We start from the raw sequence: 19,377 nt of genomic DNA on the forward strand, positions 1-19,377 counted from the left end.
CATAGCCTCAAGTCTTACAATGCAACTCTTTGATGTCCCCTGAACACTGCAAACTTAACATTGCCCCAAATTGGAATCTTTTGTCCATTGAAACTCCTTCTCCACTAACAGCCTCCCAGTTGCCTAATTACAAAATCCACATATCATCCCTAAGTCCTCCTTGCTCTCCCTACATCCAGTCATTCATCAAGTCTCTGGAGTCCAAGAAACACATATCTTTCATCTTAATCTCTGCTCCATCAAAGTTCAAGCCCCATCTTCTCTCTCCAACTATTTTGAGGACAGTTTCCCATCTCTCTCTCTCCATCCAATCCCATGTGACAGTTTAAGTAATGTATCTAAAACATATATTTGATTATATTACTCTCTTGCCTACCATCTTTCCATTTCATTTTATAAGGTACTGTGATTTTAATCAGCTTAAGGTGAGGCCCTGTGGGCTTTTAGACTTTGGTTACATGAATTAGTCTTGCAACACAGAAAAACAGATTGAAGGGAGTTTCATGGAGAACTCATGTACCCACGATTTAGTTTCATCTTACCTGGGGTTTCAGTCAGCTCAGTTCAGTCGCTCAGTCGTGTCTGACTCTTTGCGACCCCATGAACCGCAGCACGCCAGGCCTCCCTGTCCAACACGAACTCCCAGAGCCAACCCAAACTCATGTCCATTGAGTTGGTGATGCCAAACCTGATGTTTGGTCCTGCTTAAAACTCTTGTCCTAAAGGAAATCAACACTGAATATTCATTGGCAGGGCTGATGTTGAAGCTGAAGTTCCAATACTTTGGCCACCTGATGTAAAGAACGAACTCAATAGAAAAGACCCAGATGCTGGGAAAGACTGAAGGCAGGAGGAGCAGGGGATGACAGAGGATGAGATGGTTGGATGGCATCACCAACTCAATGGACATGAGTTTAAGCAAACTCTGGGAGATGGTGAAGGACAGGGAAGCCTGGAGTGCTGCAGTCCATGGGGTCACAGAGTCGGACACAAGAGCCACTGAACAAGAGTAACAAAAACTCTTGTCAACTTGTAACTTCATATCTCTACTTGCATCCTGCTTTTGGCCAGAAAACACAAAGTTAAGAGTTTTAGCACTCCCTCGCTTCCCTGTTACAAGGATCCTGTAAGAAACATTCCCTTCTTTCAATTTTAAATTCCACAGAGGAAATGCTTTCAAGATAAAATCAAGGATTCTGGCATAGAATAAAAATTCCCTCATCATTTGGCACCTAAATTCCCTTTGGATTTCAGCCTCCTATTCAGTCACTTGACTACTTTGAAACCTTTTTTGGAGCTTTTTTGAAGCTCCCTGGCCTGTCTGTTCTTCAGGTTTAACAAGCATCCATTAAACACCAACAACGTGGCCCATACTGCGAATAATGAAGACAAGGTGGATGAGGTTCTACCCCAAAGACAGAGAGGCGGAAGAATTCCAGTCCAGAGTAAGAGACAGATGTGTCTGATGTAATGTTGCTGTTCTCTAGACACACCTGGAGCCTCATCCAGTTCCCCCAGTCTGATCCAGGTGCCCAACCAGAAACAGTATGGACAAATGGACAGTGGCCAGACCAAATAAAAGAATTCTCACCCACAACCTCTGCACTAGTCGGCCTGAAATGGTCAGGACTTGACCAATTACTTCTCAATTGTTTGTCCCTGCTTCCAACTCAGGACCAACCACAGAAAGCCAAATATACTCCCCAAACCGGTCACACAAGACACCCCCACTTCTAGTTAGCTTGCTTCCATCCCCTTGCCAACCTCCTACCATCAGAGCAAAATGATGATTTTTTTTTTTTTTTTTTTTTGGACTATAAAGTCTTCCCACTCCCTGCCTGCCTGAGTTTCAGCCACATGCCAGTGATGGGGGCTAAGGCCCTCGCTATAGCAAGCTCTGAATAAAAAGCCTCATTTGCTTTTTTTTATTCCGGTGGACTTTTCTATTTCCACAAACCTCATTACTTCAATCTTGTTTACTGGTTTCTCTCATCCTGAACTTTATGCTAATTATCCTTTGTCTGACTCTTCACCTCACCTTGAACCCCTCAAGGTCAGGCACTGTGTCTAAACAGGGCACCTGGCACAGTACTTGCCACGTAACACGTCTCCAGTACTTTTTATTGAATACCAAGGCTTGAAATAAGAGACTGTATTGGAACTTATAGACCACGGATAGGCAGTCACTTGGCCTCCACCCTGACACATAAAGCACTTTTTCGTAACCTACTAAAATGTTTCCAACACTCTGTTGTAACAAGCTGACCTCCTCCTACTAGTGTAGAAGTTTGCTTGTCTTGTTTATCATTGTATTTCCAGACCTAGCATTTAGGAGGCACTTACGAAATAATAACTGGGGACTCTTTATCCCTTCTCAGTGTCTATCCTGAGAGATTTGTACTTTCCTTTTCTTTAATAAATCCTATTCACTTGCTACCATGGGTGTCTGCGTGTTCATGACGTTCATTTTTCAGCTCTGTGAACAAGAACTCGGATTCTCCTTTCATCTTTTGGGGGCTCATCCAGGATCCTTCAACACCTATGTAAGATCTGAAAAGTCAAGTCTAGGCAATGGCTGATTCCACTCCTCCTTTCGGGACCATCTTATGGAACTGGGTATCAACTTTCACCTGGTAGAAACCCCTGGTCCTGAATGGAAGTCTTATTTTGCTCATATTGTTTTCTGGCCCTTGTATTCTAAATTGTCTCTCTCGCTTTGTAATGTCTCACATTGAAGCTATCAAGCTTCAGATGGTTACAGAAATAGAGCCTAAGATGACATACCGAGGTTCACTAGATCTTCCCTTCATGATGCCCCTACACAGCTTGGAGAAGCCAGATTGGTCACTGCCCCTTTCTCCATAATGGCATTGAGAGTCTCCATCTCTAGAGGTGGGGATTGAGGTAGAAACTGCCAGGCCGTCAGTGTAGGGCTCTGACACCTCGGTCTTGTTTTCAATAAACATCTCACTCCGTTAGCCTAAATTCTGTCCTGAATTCTTGGAATGCGTCCTTTTGTTGTTCAGTCGCTCAGGCATGTCTCTTTGTGACCCCATGGACTGCAGCACTCCAGGCTTCCCTGTCCTTCACCATCTCCCATAGTTTGCCCAAACTCATGTCCATTGAGTTGGTGATGCCTTCCAACCATCTCATCCTCTGTCATTCCCTTCTCCTCCTGCGTTCAGGGTCTTTTTCAGTGAGTCGGTTCTTGGCATCACGTGGCCAAAGTACTGGACCTTCCAGCTTCAGCATCAGTCCTTCCAATAAATATTCAGGGTTGATTTCCTTTAGGATTGACTGGTTTGATCTCTTTGCTTTCCAAGAGACTCTCAAGAGTCTTCTCCAGCACCACAGTTCAAAGGCATCAATTCTTCAGAACTAAGCCTTTTTTATTGTCTAACTCTCACATCTGTACATGACTACTGGAAAGGCCATAGCCTTGACTATATGGACCTTTGTAGGCAAAGTGATTTCTCTGCTTTTTAGTACGCTGTCTAGGGTTGTCACTGCTTTTCAATGTGTCTTTGGCCTGATAAATGATCAGCAATCAGATCCAGGGAAGCAACCAAAAATGTAATTAATACTAGTAAAGATATAAAACTGCTATAATCCCCACCTTTTGGGGGACTCTTTACCCCCCTCAGTGTCCATGCTGAGAGCTTTGTACTTTCCTTCTCTTTAATAAATTCCTATTCACTTGTCAAAAAATTTAAAAAGAAAAAGAAAGAAACAATTATTGAATGGCTAAGGCCACTGAGAAGAGACTCTTGAGAGTCCCCTGGACTGCAAGGAGATCCAACCAGTCAATCCTAAAGCAAATAAGTCCTAAATATTCATTGGAAGGACTGATGCTGAAGCTGAAACTCCAATACTTTGGCCACCTGATGTGAAAAACTGACTCACTGGAAAAGACCCTGATGCTGGGAAAGACTGAAGGCAGGAGGAGAAGGGGACAGCAGAGGATGAGATGGTTGGATGGCATCATGGACTTGATGAAAATGAGTTTGAGTAAACTCCGGGAGTTGGTGATGGACAGGGAAGCCTGGTGTGCTACAGTCCATGGGGTCACAAAGAGTCAGACACGACTGAGCGACTGAACTGAAGGCCACTGAAGCCTCACATTAAATGCCAAGCTTTTTACAATGCCAATCATCATGAAACTCCAGCTCTTAAGTAAATCTTTTCCCTAACACCTGCAGACTCCAAATATCTCACCTCTTACTTCTAAGTGAAACTTGGACTCCCCACCGCTCACCTGCAGCCTGTCAAGCAAAGCCTTGCCTCACATCCAACAGGCACACGGGCCACAGGGGTCATTCCCACTGTTCACCCCACCCTGGCCTAGCAGGTTCTGCAGCACCATCTTCTCTCATCCTCAGGCCGCCTCTCCTGGCTCTTCCTTTCCTCCTCGCAGAACTAACCTGAGACTCTCTGCCAAGAAGCTCCTGCCAGGATGAATGAGCAGAGAGGGCGCGGCAGCCAAGTTTTCTGTGCTTCTGTTTCTTTCATGTCTCTGCTTCCCTGTCACCTCCACATGGAACCCAGTCCAGGCAGTTCTGCTGAAGAACTGACTATGTGGTCATCAGCCTTCACAACTCAGCTACTAGATGCCACTATTTTCCTCATTACAGACTGAAGTCAGAGAGATGCTAAGTCAGTTCCTGAGAGGACAGAGTAGACGGAGAATTACTCTCCCAGGTTTCGCTCTATAAACTTCTATGTGGCTTGAATTTTAACAACTTTAATGATAAAATAAGGAATCTCCTTTGCCCTCTTGGCTTTCTACCATTCACACCCTGACAACCTTCCACTGCGGGTTCATCCAGCATAGCTCTTCTTTTTGACCCTAAGCTACAGAGACTGCTGGACAAGGTCAGGAAGTGGAGCAACTACTCTGGTCTCCAGCATGGTTCCACAACCTTCCCTTGAGCTCTAACTTCCCCTCACAGCTGTTACAAAAGCTCCCTAACTCCTACTCTGCGCCTCAAAAGACCTCACCTCCCACTCATTTTCTCCGTGTCTGTTTTGCTTTTCCGACTCGAGCCCAGGCTTCTCTATATGCTGGCACTGGTATTTCCCTTCATCCTGGTTTCCCCCTCACCCAATCATATACACATCCTCACATCACTTCCGTCTGTGACCCTCTTTCTCATTTCCTTCAGGGACCACCTTCTTGAAGAGTGGGGCTCCCCCACAGCTCACTGGGCTCCCACCCAGTCCTCAGCCCCTACAGACTGGCTGCCATTCTGCACAACTGGCTCTCGAAGGTCATGACCTCAAATTTGCCCTACTGTCAAATGCAGAGGCCTCTTCTCTGTTGTGTGCACCACTGGCTGCCCCCAAAGTTCTCTCCTCCTGTTCCATCTGATCCCCAGTTGGCTTCTGTCATCTCTTGCTTCTTCTACAAAAGATCTTAAGGCTCTCCTGTGACCTCCATCCTTCTCAGGCCACACGAGTACCCTTGTTAACCTTCTTGAACTGACCCTCAGCTCTAAGGAAAGCTCCCAAATCCATGTCTGCAAGCCTGCACTGGCAGTGAGCTTCCTGACTGTTGTCCTCCTGCTTAGGTACAGGTACCCCATGGAACCTGCTCAGTTCCCCGACTTTCTACCTCAAGGGCAAGGTGGGCATGGCTTCCTCGACCTCTCAGCTGCCAGGCCTCAGCCATCCTCAGCCCCTCCCCAGCTGTGTTTCCACACAGCCAGTCAGCTGACATCCATCACCATGGTGACCCTCCCATCTCCCCTCCTTTCCACTTCCAAGGCTGTTTCTAGTTCTGTGGCTTCTTTTCTCAACAACTGCCAACAGCATTTTCCCTTTTCTATTAATCTCAGTGAATGTCCACTCACATGCAGGCTGTGATGTCTGCCCAGCCCAGCCCTTCTTGTACTCCAGCCCCTCACAGACACTGACTTATAGGAAATGGCCTGTGTGGATACCACCTTGGCTCCCAGCCAGTGCCTGCCATCAAATGGCTTTCCCCACCCCACCGTGGGCGACTCAGTGACTTCAGGCAGACAAGAGTAAAGAGCGCATGGCTGCCCTCCTCCCAGCCCCGCTCCTTGTAAGTAGACCCACCTGGCCAACTCAACACGTCTCACACAGTGCCTTCACAAAGAGCTCAGTTACTTTCGGTGAAAGAATCTTTCCAGCCAAATAAAGATGACAGCACAAAGTGATGAACAGCTTTATTTCCGTGTCCTGGTTTCTTCGAGGTTTCGCTAACAACTTTGATCCCTGTACTGATGAGCATGTCAATAGTCACAAATGCATCACCTTGGGGAGGAAACAAGCAGGTTGTTTTTATTTTTTTTTCCTATAACCCACTGGACACACCAGGAAGGTGGCCAGCTCCCTGATCCTGTCTCTCCTTTTTCTCCTGGTGTCTCTGTCCCACGGGAAGGGTCCAATCGGGAGGCTAAATTCGAGCACTACTCTCCTGTTACTTCCTCCTCAGCCCTGGATCCCTCTTGGGGAAAAAAGAAGAATAATAATTCCCTTTTCCTGGTTCTCAAATGGAGGATCTTAACTGCAGCCAGTGTTTCAAAACCAAAACCAAACCAAATAAAACATCTGCAAGGCAGTGCTGGGCCTGGCTGTCTCCCACTGGCTCTCATTTTCTCTGCCACACTGTCGTTTCGGGAGGTCTTCCCTAAAGTGCCACTGTGACTTGTCTCATCTTTCAAAATGGGGATCAGATAGAAGAATTAACCAAAACTAGCAGAGAACAAAATCGAACTTCGTGAAAACTGCCTTAGACTGAACTCCAGTGAGATGGACATCAATAGTACTCGCATCCCAACCACCCAATTCCTGTGCCCAGTCCCAATCTCTGCCCACACCTCTGTCTGCAATGCTCAGGCATCACAGTCCCTTTGGGGCAAAGCTCCATGTAGAAGGAGGCTGGACGCTTTAGGAGGGCTGCACCTGCTTGGGCTCTTCTGCTGACAACCTGGGCTGGCACTGGGGGCACCACCACGTGAGCCTCTGGAAGCCCCCTGGGGGCCCCAGGGACTCTTTCACCACCTGGTGCCCAGCAGGGCACTGCTCCTTCTGGTAGATCTGCGTGTGCTGCTGTGTGCCCTGGAATTTGCCCTGCAGCCAGTCTGCACTGAAGGCCACCACATGGTCCACGAGGGCCTCGAGGCGTGGAAGACCCAGGAGGGAGCCTGGAGAAAGCGGGTGGATCCTGGCTCTGAACAGGGCCTCGTTCTTAATGATGTTCCCTGCAAGAAGGTGGGGAGGGGACGAGGGAAGGCAAAAGGACACGTCCATAAGAAAAGCTGGCCACAGAATTAATAAAACGGAGCAAAGCTAGCATAAGGAGCGCCTCAGGAGGAACCATGCGTCCTTGGGGCTCTCAAGGGAGTCCCTGCACTGAGCTGGTCACCCCATTTGCAAAGGATCTGCTAACACCCATCTGGTGGATCACAGTCCACAGAGTTGCAAAGAGCTAGACACAATTGAGGACTTAGCATGCACATACCCCAGAGGTGGTTGTAAAGATGAAGTGACATAAAACTCACATGTGGCCCATGTTATAGCAAAGAGATTAACAAAAGGGGCTTGGATCTGAGTGCCTGGCTGGGAATCCTGGCCCAACCAGACCCAGCTACCTGACCCTACCGAGTTCCCTGCCCTCCTTCAGCTTCTGTCTCCTTCTCTCTAAAATGGGGGTGGGTTACCTGGTTTTCGTGGGCATAAAATGGACACATGCAAACAAATGCTGAGCACTATGCTGGTATGTGGAGAGTAATAATAAATACTAGCTGCTATTATTATTTAAAATGTCAAGCTTAATGCCTGAAATATAGAAAGTGTTCAGAAGGTGTTATTTTTTGCAATTTTAAAAAATATTTACTTATTTTTAATTGATGACTGCTTTACAATATTGATTAGAAGGTGTTATTTCATTATTTTTCTACTCCTGTCTCATCTGCTGTGAAGTCAACTTTGACCTTTCCTTTCAGAATCAGTAAGTTTCTTCAAAATGTCCCAACAGTGTATTTTCTTTAACCTCCACTAGGCATTTATCGCAGTCTATCTTAAGTTCCAGGAAGTTGAGTCCCAGTCTGCTGGGTTATTAACACTCTCCTCCAGGAGAGACAGTGGCTTAGTGGCGGGCAGACGTTTAGCATGTGTGGAGCGATGGATGGGTGAAAAGACTGCTCTTTCCAAGCACTTCACAGTCAGACAAAATTTCTAATTCACCGGTGGACTACCTGATTCATATCTCAGCTGAGCCCTTAGAGCAAAGGGTCTTTTGCTTTAATTTTTTCATCTGAATGAAGGAAAAACTGGTAAGTGGCCATCCTGCAGAACAGCAGTAAGGATGGACCCGTGTGCCCGGCAAGGTGGAGTCAGTCACCTGAAAAACGTCAGCTGTTATGATTACTGTCCGCACTAGCAGCTAGCTGTAGAGTATTTCTCTTGCTAAATCACCCTAAACACTGCTCTTAGAAGTCCGTGACAATTAAAAACTAAAATTTTTTTTTTAAAAAAAGGATGGAGATGCGACCCCTGCTCTCTAGAAGGTCATACTCCAGGAGGCTGCCAGGCCAACTATGACTAACAATATAATCAGGTAGGAGACAGGTCAGAAAAGCCTGATCTACTCCCTCATTTTAAAAAACAGGGAAGGGACTTTCTGTGGTTGCCCAGTGGTTAAGATGCTGCACTTCCAATGCGGGGGACATGGGTTCAATCCCTGGTCAGACAACTACGACACCACATGCCACAAGGCAAAAAAAGAGAGGGAAGCAGGGCCAAGGAGCCCTGACAGGTGCTGTGGGTCCCAGTGTCCCACCTCCCAGACAAGGGACTTTCTCACTAGTTCCGTCAGGCGGCCCACCCTCTGCCATCAGCCGTACCTAAGCCTGAGAAGTATCGCTGGTCCAACAGCGTATAGCAGACAGGCAGCTCCCGGCCCAGAGCCTCCAGGGCCTGTCCTCGGTGGAACTTTTCCGATAAGATGTCAGAGGTGGGACTGACCACAGGGGAAGAGAAGCGCCATGCCATCTGACAGTTATAGAAGGCCAGGAAGCCGCTCCCGCTGAAATGCAGGACCAGCCTGGGAAGAGAGCAGAGGCCACAGTGCACAGGGTGATGCCAGAAGCATCTGGTCCTACGTGCACACATGGCTCCCACTCCACGCAGGACAAACCTGGGGAAGCTCAGGTCCCTCAGGACAAAAGGGATGGCTCTGCCAGAACCGTCAAACTCTCACAGCCAAATGGAGTAATTAAAAGAAAACATATATACTCTTTTTCCTGATCAAAACAATACTTAGACGACAACTTGGGACTTACAGAAGAGTCTCAAGTTCAGGAGGCGTGGCTACGGCACAAAGCAGGGCTTGTTAGGAAGGAGGGCAGAGAGCCGATGCTAAGGAGGCACCTCTCCCATCCTGGGCAAGATCACACTCACTCCCCTGGGCTTCCTGAATTGCAGGCACAGAGGAGAAACCTCCATGAACCCCGATAAGCAACAGTGGGTCACTCTGTGAGGGGAGAGACTCAGCCTGCAGCTGGACTCCAAGTCTCATGCATCTTATGTGAAAGTTAAGGGACAATTTGAGAGGAACAGGACTCAGAAAAACACCTATGCATGGTATCTGAGGTAATTACTCAAGGAAAAATACATCCCCAATGGAAATGAAATCAGCAGGATTCAAGGTGGAGGAAGATGGAAAGGATGGATGAAGAGATCAGCACAGGACCCTGCAACATCTCCTGTGTGATCTGAGGCCTAGAGGCATGCAGAGCACCTGAGAATGTGAACCAAACGTGAGGCAAGGAGGCGCCCAACAAAGGACACCCTTCATACGTTTTTAATATCACTTAATTATACATAACAATTGAGTTAATTAGCAATCTGGAACTAAAATTCTAAACTAGCTCAGCAGACACAGAAGATGGGGTAGAAATGACAGAAAAAGATAGAAGTAGAAATACCAATATTTTAAAAGTCTCAACTAGGAGGGAGGGGTGGCAAGAGAGTGAGTGAAACACCAGTGTTAATAAGGGAGAAGATTATTAATTTAATGCTATCAAAAAAATTGATAGCTATTAACCCGGGGGGGGAAAACAGATATCATTTAAAGATAAGATTACCACCAATAGGATGAAGATGAATAGCAGTACTTCCAAATTAACAGGGGCTTAAAAAAAAAGGGGGGGAAGAAAAGAAACATGATAAATCCTGATAAATCCAACAGAAGAAAACAAGAGACAGTAAGACTGCAAATGAAAGAAAATCCAAACAGCCTAGTTACCCAATTTCAAAACAAGGAGTTTCAGTTTGAGTTTAAAGAGATACAAAAGCCTACTATTCACTGTTGATAACAAACATACCTAAAAAAAGTGAAAAAAAAAAAAAGAACTTATAAACAAGTGGAAAAAAAAAGTACAGGGAGTGAGCCAACCAAACATGGAACAGCACTGTTAATATCAAGAGAAACAGAATTAGGGCTAAAGGCAGACAGAGGGAACAGGATTATTTAATAATGAAGCTCCAAAGAAACTGTGAGAGTCAGGGACCCTGATGCCCGCGACCCAGGGCAGCAAAACAAAGCCACTAAAGTGCTTAGAAAGACAAAGAGAAACTATAAACACACAACTACTGTTAGGGATTTCAATGCTCCTCTTCCCAAGTTTGGCATATTAAATAAGCAAAAAATAAGCAATAACGGAGAAAATCTGAGCGATCAAAACAACTACCTGTTCTTAACATTTACAGGGTGTTTTACTTTTTTTGTTTGGTTGGTTTTTATCAGAATGTTTTACTTTTAGTGAACATTTTTTCTTCATTTATGTATATATAATGTAAGCAAAGATCAATTATGTGTTTGGCTGCAAACTTTGATGCCAAAAGTAGAAAACGTACAGGCTGTTGTCCTGATCATAATCCAACAAAAAAATTAAAAACAATGACCCCAAACACTCAAAGAAAGTAGATATAACTCAGGCCATGTTCGTTGGGAAAATTATCCCTGCTCTCCAAGCTGCCAGGTGGTTCCCGTCCCTCTCCTGGTGTAGACCACAGTCTCCCTGCCATCACAGTGGCCAGGGAAGTGGGTTCTCTCTCCCAGAAATGGGCTGCCAGAGGGCAGGTGGAAACCACCGAGCGTGCCTGCAGAGCCTGGCCCAGGCAAAGCCCAGAGGCCCTGCACAGTCACAGACAGTCACAGCCCATGGCCTGCTCGACTATGCCTCACCTGGGAACAGGGTCCCTCCAGTCACCCCTCTTGTTTGCCTTCTTCGCTCTGGAGAACTCGTTCACCCAAATGCTGCCAAACAAACCAAAGCTGACCTGCAGCCACCTCTCAGCACCTCCTGCAGGGGTGTCTCCCCCCAAACACTGCAGACCATCGTCTCCACTGGGGACAGCACTGTCTCCTCCCGGGGACCGGGAGGACGGGTCAGAGGCTTCCTGGTGGTGCCTGGCTTTGTCCTTTTGCTCTCCTTTTCGCAGAGGCTCTGACAGTGGGGAACTGCGGAGGGACAAAGTTTCTTCATCTGGATCAAATCTAAGGAATAATTTCTTTCCCTGGACCTAGAAAAAGATGAACATGATCTAAGGCTTGGTATAGAATTATCTGTGTCTTCCCAAAACTCATTATGTTGAATTCTACCCTCAATATGATAGTGTCTGGAGGTGGGGCCTCCAGGAGATGATCAGGTCATGGGGATAGAGCCCTCCTACATGGGATTAGTGCCCGTATAAAAGAGACTGCAGAGGGCTCCCCCACCCCTTCCTCCACATGAGGACACAGCAAGACAGCTGTCTACAAACCAGGAAGTTGGTCCTCACTAGACAGTGAATCTGCTGACACCTTGACCTTGGACTTCCCAAGCTCCAGACTGTGAGAAATAAATGTCTGTTGCTTATAAGCCACCTGCTATGAGGTGTTCTGTTACTGCAGTCCACAAAGACTGAGCCTTTTAGACCCAGAGAGGGGAAGACAGGAAGAGGTGCATCCAGCCATTTATCCTAATATAAATGTCTCCCCTCCTGCCTCTTCTATGAAGCTTTCGCAGCTTGAGTATTCGGGACTTGCCTTTTGCTTTTTGCTCCAGTCATATGAGCACTTAGTATACAGTTTTCAAAATGAATAGAAGCAAGCGGAACAATCGTATCAGCAATGAAAGAGATGCACGCTGGATGCAGAGCCACTCTAGAATGCCCAAGAGGAAATGCTTCCAATTTTTTCATGGATGAGCCAGTCTTCTGAGTCTGTTATGAAAAATTATTTTCTATGAGCCAGCTCTGTGACAGCAGGTGCTAAGATGCAGGCCTCGGGGATCCAGAGACAAAGGGACATTCATCGTGTCCTCCAAACTTTGCAGGACAGTGTGGACAAAGAGTACAGGTGCTCTCGTGCAGACCTGGAGGTTAGAGGGCCTGGGCTCCAGTCTCTGCCCCTTGCCAGCCTATGTCAGCTTGGGCTAACCACTCTCCCTTCCCTGAGCGCCTCCTGCAAATGCAGAAAACACATGCGAAGGCCTAGCAGACCTCTCACAGACATCTTTCGGTTCTAACTGAGGTTTTATAGCCTGGGATGTGTGTGTGAGACAGAGAAAGGAAAGAGAGAGAGAAGGGCAAGGTGGAAGATAGACAACTAGTATTTACTGAGCGCCTATTATGTGCCAGGCATAAAATCTACTTAACTCAATTTTAACTGGTAGGTGGTTTACCCCATTTTACAACTCAAGCAGACACTGGAGCTGAGATGTTGAGTACCTTGCTTAGGAGCACACAGGTAAGAAGCAGCAGAGCTCATCAGTTTCTCTACCATCAATGACTATAAGTCTCCTAAGTACCAGACACTCAGTTAAGTGCTAGGAATACAATAATGCTGAGGCCACAGCCCCTGTCCTGTTTGTTTGTCCCCTCCAATCAAAAGGCAGGACAAATTCAGGAATGAGGGGCCAACAGGAGGACATATAAGGTCCCCTGGAAGCACATCAGGGTCTCTCGCCCAACCCAGACCAGGTAGAAAAGGAGGTTAGAGGGCTTGGGCTCCAAAGGATGTGATGGCAAGGCTGAATCCAAAGGAGACTAGGAATTACCATGGTAACCTGAAGGTACAGGAATGGGGGTGGAGTAGGGAGAAAAAGGAAGATCAGCATGTCAAACCATGAGCAAGAAGGGCTGTGAAAGGAGCTCCAAATAGCTCAACATGACTGGGGAGAAATCTAAGGCAGGATGAGCTGCAGGCCAGAGGGGAAGGCATGAATCAGACTGGCAAGCAGCCACATGAGCACTTTAGGGAATACTGACTGATGTTGAGGGCAAAGATGAGCCAGGCTGAAACCCAGAACAAAAGGCTACGCTCAATTCTCCACCAATTAAAAAGTAAATTAAAAAAAAATTTTTTTAAGACTATGCTCTTTCCTCACCCCCTTGCTGGTCCCAGAGAATTACATACTGATCCCAACCAAAGGTGCACAGTGGACTCAGCTAGAGTCACCAGAATCACTTCAGACCCTGAATGTGAATATTCAGCTCATGCACAGTTCCATGGGCCACTGCCGCTGACCTGAGGCTGAGAAACGTCAGAGGCGGAGTTGCATGGAGTCCCAGCGTGGCTGCCCTCAGGAAAAAGGAAACAACAGCATGGAAAGTCCTAAGAGAAACTGAGGGGAGGGACAAGCTGTGTTGATGGAGCTGGCTCACTGTGGTGAGGTGTGGAATGAACCTGCTGGAAGACAGTGAACTCACCTGGGTATCCTGCAGCCAGAGGGACTGGAAACTTGTGGGGTTTAGCTTCTTGCTGCTGCCTCCTGTCTTGACCACCTGCTGCCCCACAAAGGGGGAGACCAGATGGTGAAACTTCCTCACCAACGGCCCCTCTGGCATCCCTGCAGGCAGAAACAGGGAAAGAGGCTGCTGGCTTAGCTGTTTCCTCCATCATTTCTGGTGGGTTCCAAGCTTTCAAGTCGCCACTGTTTTTGCCATCAACTTTACGAGCATATACAGCCAAAAAGGGAATGTGGTTGGGGAGGGAGGTGGTCAGATGAAAGAGAAACCCCAGGAATTCCCTGGTGGTGCAGTGGATAAGAATCCCCCTGCCAATGCAGGGAACATGGGTTTGATCCCTGGTCTGGGAGGCTCCCATAGGCCACGGAGCATATGTGAATCCCGTGAATCACAACTACTGAGCCCCAGAGCTGCAACTACTAATGTACAAGTGCCTAGAACCTGTACTCTGTAACAAGAGAAGCTCCGGCTCACTGCAAATAGAGAAAGCCCACGCAGAGCAAGGACCCAGCACAGCCAAAAAAATAATAAAAATAAATAATATGTCCCCAAAAAATTTTTAAAAAGAAAGTCCAGCTGCAGCAGGGTGTAAGCCAGTTTCCCAAGGATGGTTGCCTCAACCAGACTCTCACCTTTCTCCAAGCAGCACCAACAACATGCCAGGCACCACACGACAAGCGCCCTCCGCTGTGACCCTGCAGCCTGAACAGGAGCCAGCCCTTGTTAACTTTTTTCCTGGACTGCGGCCCTAACTCCTCTCCACATTTCCTCTGTCCTCCTCCGTCTGCCCTCCCAAATCATCCCAGCCCACTGCTGGTACTTTGTCTCCCCTCTTTCAGTGGAGAGATGGCTGGGACAGAGAAAGCTGTAAGCGACACAGACATAGATGCCGATTCAGCCTGCCCGGACCGTCCTGCTGGCAGGAGCACTGTGTATGCGACCACCACGCAGAAAAGTGACAAGGAAAGTGACAAGTCTCAGGGTCATGTCAGGTCAGATCAGGGAGAGGCCACATCCAGCTTAACTAGAGAAAATTACCCCTGGTAACTGAGAAACAGTTGGGGTTTCATGTTAACCCTGATGTAGCTCACCTGGGACCCCCATCTCTTCCTGCCCCAAATCATCGCACTCCACTGGGGCCTTGTGTGGGGGGCATTCACATGTTTGAGTCCAAGTGCTCAGCACCTCAGCTTCTAAGACACTGAAGGCATCCCCCCCACTATTATACTACTTATTCACCGGCTTCCTCAACTGCACAAGCCTGCAAATGATGATGAAAACCCAAGGAACTAAGCAGCTTCCTGGCATGGTGGTAGCTACTGCATTTCAGTAACTCTGAAAAGAATTTTAAAAAATCTCAGAATGGGCGTGCCTCTTACAATCCATGTTTTCTCGCTGTTTAATTAGTACCACATTCCAAAACATTAACGTGTATTGTTATTTTGATGGTGCTTTAGACTCACTAAAATGTAGTGTGGTTGCCCCTAATCAGACCTTCAAGACACTCGACAGAGTATCCTGACAAACCTGCACGACTGCAGGGAGACCGGCCGCAGTTAAGTCGACCTGAACTTCTGCCAGCTCTCAGCCCTAGTCCTCTCCAACAGACGAAGCTTCTGGAAAAGCTCCCACCTGAAATGCATCTGATCCTTAAGATCTTGCGACACAAGGGCATGTGTTTTTTAGGTTTACTTATGGAGATGGAGCTTCCCTGGTGGCTCAGACGGTAAAGCGTCTGCCTGCAGTGCAGGAGACCCGGGTTCGATCCCTGGGTTGGGAAGATCCCCTGGAGAAGGAAATGGCAACCCACTCCAGTACTCTTGCCTGGAAAATTCCATGTACTGAGGAGCCTGGTAGGCTACAGTCCATGGGATCGCAAAGAGTCGGACACGACTGAGCGACTTCACTTCACTTTATGGAGATGGAAAGCTGAGCCCAGTTACAGCCTTAAGAGACAAGAAGCCAAAGGGACACCGGTTCGAGGGGACACCCCGCCCACCCTCAGCCCCTCCCCCGAACGGTGAACCGCGCGGCTTGTGGACCACAAAGAAAGGAGGAGAGGAAGGAGCGTCGCCGGCGTCCCCTTTCCTCTGCAGATCGACCCGCCCCCACTCCCCAGAAGTCTAAAATGGCTGCCTTCCCCAACGCCTCCTCCGGCTGATGTGCGGGAGAGGCGGGTGCAAAGACGCAGCCGAGGGTCACTGCAGGAGCGTGAGGGTGGGGGGTGGGGTGGGGTGGGGGGAGGGGGTAGGTTAAAAAGTGGTAAACAGCCGAAAAGGAAGAAAAATTCGACCCGGGGTACGGGTTTTCATGAGGTATGCTTCTAAAATGTTCAGTAACTGAGTTTTCATGCGGTTAACAGGTGATGAGAGTAAAGCTGGGAAAGCCCTGCATTTCCAACTGGGGGTGGGGAGGCCGCTACCCGCGCAGGTCCTGCGACGCCGCTGGTGGGGCTCGCGGCTGGACTCACCGGCTCTGGGCCCCGAGACCCTCAAAGGCCCGCAGCGCAGCCTCTGGGAGAGGCGGACGCGAGGCGGGGGACCAGGACGCGTAGGGCGAGGCTCCGCCCTCGGGGGTGGAGTCGCTCGGGGCTCCGCCCCCTGCTGAGCGTAGGAGGCGGGGCTCATGCCTGGGGTGGTTAGGGTTCCGGGCTCCTCAGTCCAAACGGGTGCAGTGAAAGAGCTGGGGCTCCTGAACCACATCGAGGAGGTTCCATGTGTCTCCAGGGGCACCTGGGAAACCTGGAGGGCGGAGAGTGAGGCTCCAGGCAGGGGCCTCTTCCTGTTGTCCCTGTCTTTGGACTTGAGCCGTCGACAGTGAGCCGTATTCCCCAGTGGTTCTAGGACCTCCTCTCATCGTGTCTCAGTTGCAGAATTTGGAACCAAGGATTCTCCCCCGCTTTTGAAGAGAAGTTGAAAGACTTCATCTTGGAGTGGTACCTAGACCCAGGTTGTGCGGGGTTTCCAGCTCTTAGGTTTCCACTCTTTGGGAGTGGCGGGGGTGGGCTGTAATCAATGTCCAGATTCTGGAGTCAGATTTGAATCCTGGTTCTGCCTGTAGTAGTTCTGTACTGAGCAAGCTACTTAAAATCCTTGGGCTGAGGAATTCCAAGGCTGGCCGTCCAGCCTTATGCGGTGCGGGTTCGATCCCTGCTCAGGGAGTTAAGATCCCACATGCCTCGCAGCCAAAAAGCCATAACATAAAATAGAAACAATATATTGTAACAAATTCAATAAAGTGTTTTAAAATGATCCATGTTAAAAATATATATATGTAAGAAAGTCCATCTCTATCTTCTTCATGTGTAAAACGTACTTATAAGGATTTCGGAAAACTTGAATAAGTATATACAGCTGCTAGAGTGTCTGACGTGCAGGACTGCTCAATAAGTGGCAGGTACTTTTTAAAGTCGAATTTCTGGGCTGGTCTCAGATGGCATGTTCGAAAATCAGGCTGTTGCATCCTGGAGGCCACAAGAGAGAGAACGCTGGCGCCCCCACATGGTGAGTATGTTAACTGCAAGGGCGGTAACCTTTATGCCTACTGAGAGTGGGTGCTCAGGAAGCACCCCTCTTCATGCCGGCTCTGTGACCTTGGGTGAGTTTTTTTTTTTTTGATGATGGTGGGACAAAAAGGTTTGCACCAAATGATCTCTCAGATCCCCTCATGATCTGTAAGTGCATCAGACATGGTCTCCCAATCCAGGTATCCTTGTTTCTAGCTGGGTTGTTTTCCTTCCATTTGACTCTCCCTAACCAAACTTCACTTTCACTTTTCACTTTCACGCACTGGAGAAGGAAATGGCAACCCACTCCAGTATTCTTGCCTGGAGAATCCCAGGGACGGGGGAGCCTGGTGGGCTGCCGTCTATGGGGTCGCACAGAGTCGGACACGACTGAAGTGACTTAGTAGCAGCAGCAACCAAATTACTTTGGCCACCTCATGCGAAGAGTTGACTCACTGGGAAAGACCCTGATGCTGGGAGGGATTGGGGGCAGGAGGAGAAGGGGACAACAGAGGATGCGATGGCTTGATGGCATCACCGACTCGATGCACATGAGTTTGGGTGAACTCCGGGTGTTGGTGATGGACAGGGGAGGCCTGGCGTGCTGCGATTCATGGGGTTGCAGAGTCGGACACGACTGAGTGACTGAACTGAACTGAACCAGCTACTGGAAGGAAACCTTAGCTATACTATCCCTATTCTTTAGCAGCTTGTGTCTTGTACTCCCACAGACCCCAGACTCTAATCCTCCTAGTAAGGAAGGGGCTACCAGGAATTCCTCACACTTCCCCTTGTGTGATCTGGTAGTACTTGTCAGCAGAGGTGAGCAGTTATGCTTTTTGTTCTTTAAAAATTGAAGTGTAATTTATATGTGGTTATGGTTTTGATCTAAAGTGAGGAGAAACCCAATAACTATGCAGGCAAAATAATTTCAAAACATGGGCACTATTGCAGTGGTAGGGTGGAATGAGGAACTAGCTGTGGTCAGGCTGGAAGCCACATTAAGGAATTCTGCAAGGATGTCATTGAGGGGGGCTGGACCAGAAGACTTCCTGAAAGTGTTTCCAGGTCACATCCCTACAGCAAAGTCTGGGGATTCTTTGAATAACGAAGCGACAACGTTACATTCTAAAGCACATTAGCTGGCATCACTCATCGCTTTGTTCAGCAGAGAACAACAATCTTATTTAGGATTCTGTTATTTCAGTCTTACCGTTTTTGTCCAGCATCCCCGCCCCAAAGTCTTAAGAACCGTACAAGTAATGAAATTTTCATTTCATGAGTTGTAAAGGAAAGGGACAGAGGAATGAAAAATCTAAATGTTTCACATCTCTAATTACAACCCATTTCATTGGACTAAATCTTTTTTAGCAGGGACTAAACCTATCTTAAAGAGAAGCAGCACCAGAGACTACAGTATCTTTGTGGTGAGAGGGGTCTATTTGTATTGTCCACTGGTATCATTTACTAGTATTGAACTTCATCTGGATGAACTCCTTGCTGTCAGAGATTCAGTGATTTGGAAACTGAAACCACCCAGTGATTTGAAGTTCAGGTGCATCTGGTTAGAAATCTATGCGGTCATGTTTATTGCTCAGGTGAAGCATGGCCACCACAGCTGTAAGACAGAAGGCAGTCACCACACAGCTCGGGGATGCAGTGTGAGTGTGTGTTGTGGGGGGCGATGGGGATTCTCTTTTATCAGCCTTCACTGGAGATGCCATCTCTTTGGATCCTTCTGAAGACCTCCTGACACCACCTCTAAGTCAGGGCCTAAGAGCACCAGCAGGCACCTTACAGGATTTTTCTGTGTCCTCTGTTCCTGTGAACCCAGAGCACAGCTGTATGTGGTTGCCCCTCTCTCTGTACAGCTGAGCCCACAATTTCCCAGGCTTCAGCCAGTGTTCTAGCCATGCACAGACCCAAAGAAAACTGGACTTTGAGAACCTCGGTCTGCTTTAGTGCCATCTTGGCACTCCTTGTCACTGATGCCTTTTTTTTTTTTTTACTTTATTTTACTTTACAATACTGTATAGGTTTTGCCATACATTGACATGAATCCAGCACGGGTGTATATGCGTTCCCAAACATGAACCCCCGTCACTGATGCC

At 47.9% G+C, this 19,377-nt stretch overlaps 1 protein-coding gene across 1 annotated transcript; it reads right to left on the bottom strand.

Annotated features, from left to right (window-relative positions):
* Positions 1-6,216: 6,216 nt before the first annotated feature.
* NEIL2 (nei like DNA glycosylase 2) lies at positions 6,217-16,262 on the bottom strand. Its single transcript, XM_068974442.1, has 5 exons — positions 16,232-16,262; positions 13,723-13,862; positions 11,216-11,553; positions 8,871-9,070; positions 6,217-7,226 (listed from the first exon to the last, which is right to left on the bottom strand). Exons 2-5 carry the CDS (start codon positions 13,858-13,860, stop codon positions 6,913-6,915), a joined length of 990 nt encoding a protein of 329 aa, XP_068830543.1. The 5' UTR covers positions 13,861-13,862; positions 16,232-16,262; the 3' UTR covers positions 6,217-6,912.
* Positions 16,263-19,377: the final 3,115 nt, after the last annotated feature.

The sequence above is a fragment of the Capricornis sumatraensis genome, chromosome 6, assembly GCF_032405125.1.
Source record: "Capricornis sumatraensis isolate serow.1 chromosome 6, serow.2, whole genome shotgun sequence".
NCBI classification, from domain to species: Eukaryota; Metazoa; Chordata; class Mammalia; order Artiodactyla; family Bovidae; genus Capricornis; species Capricornis sumatraensis.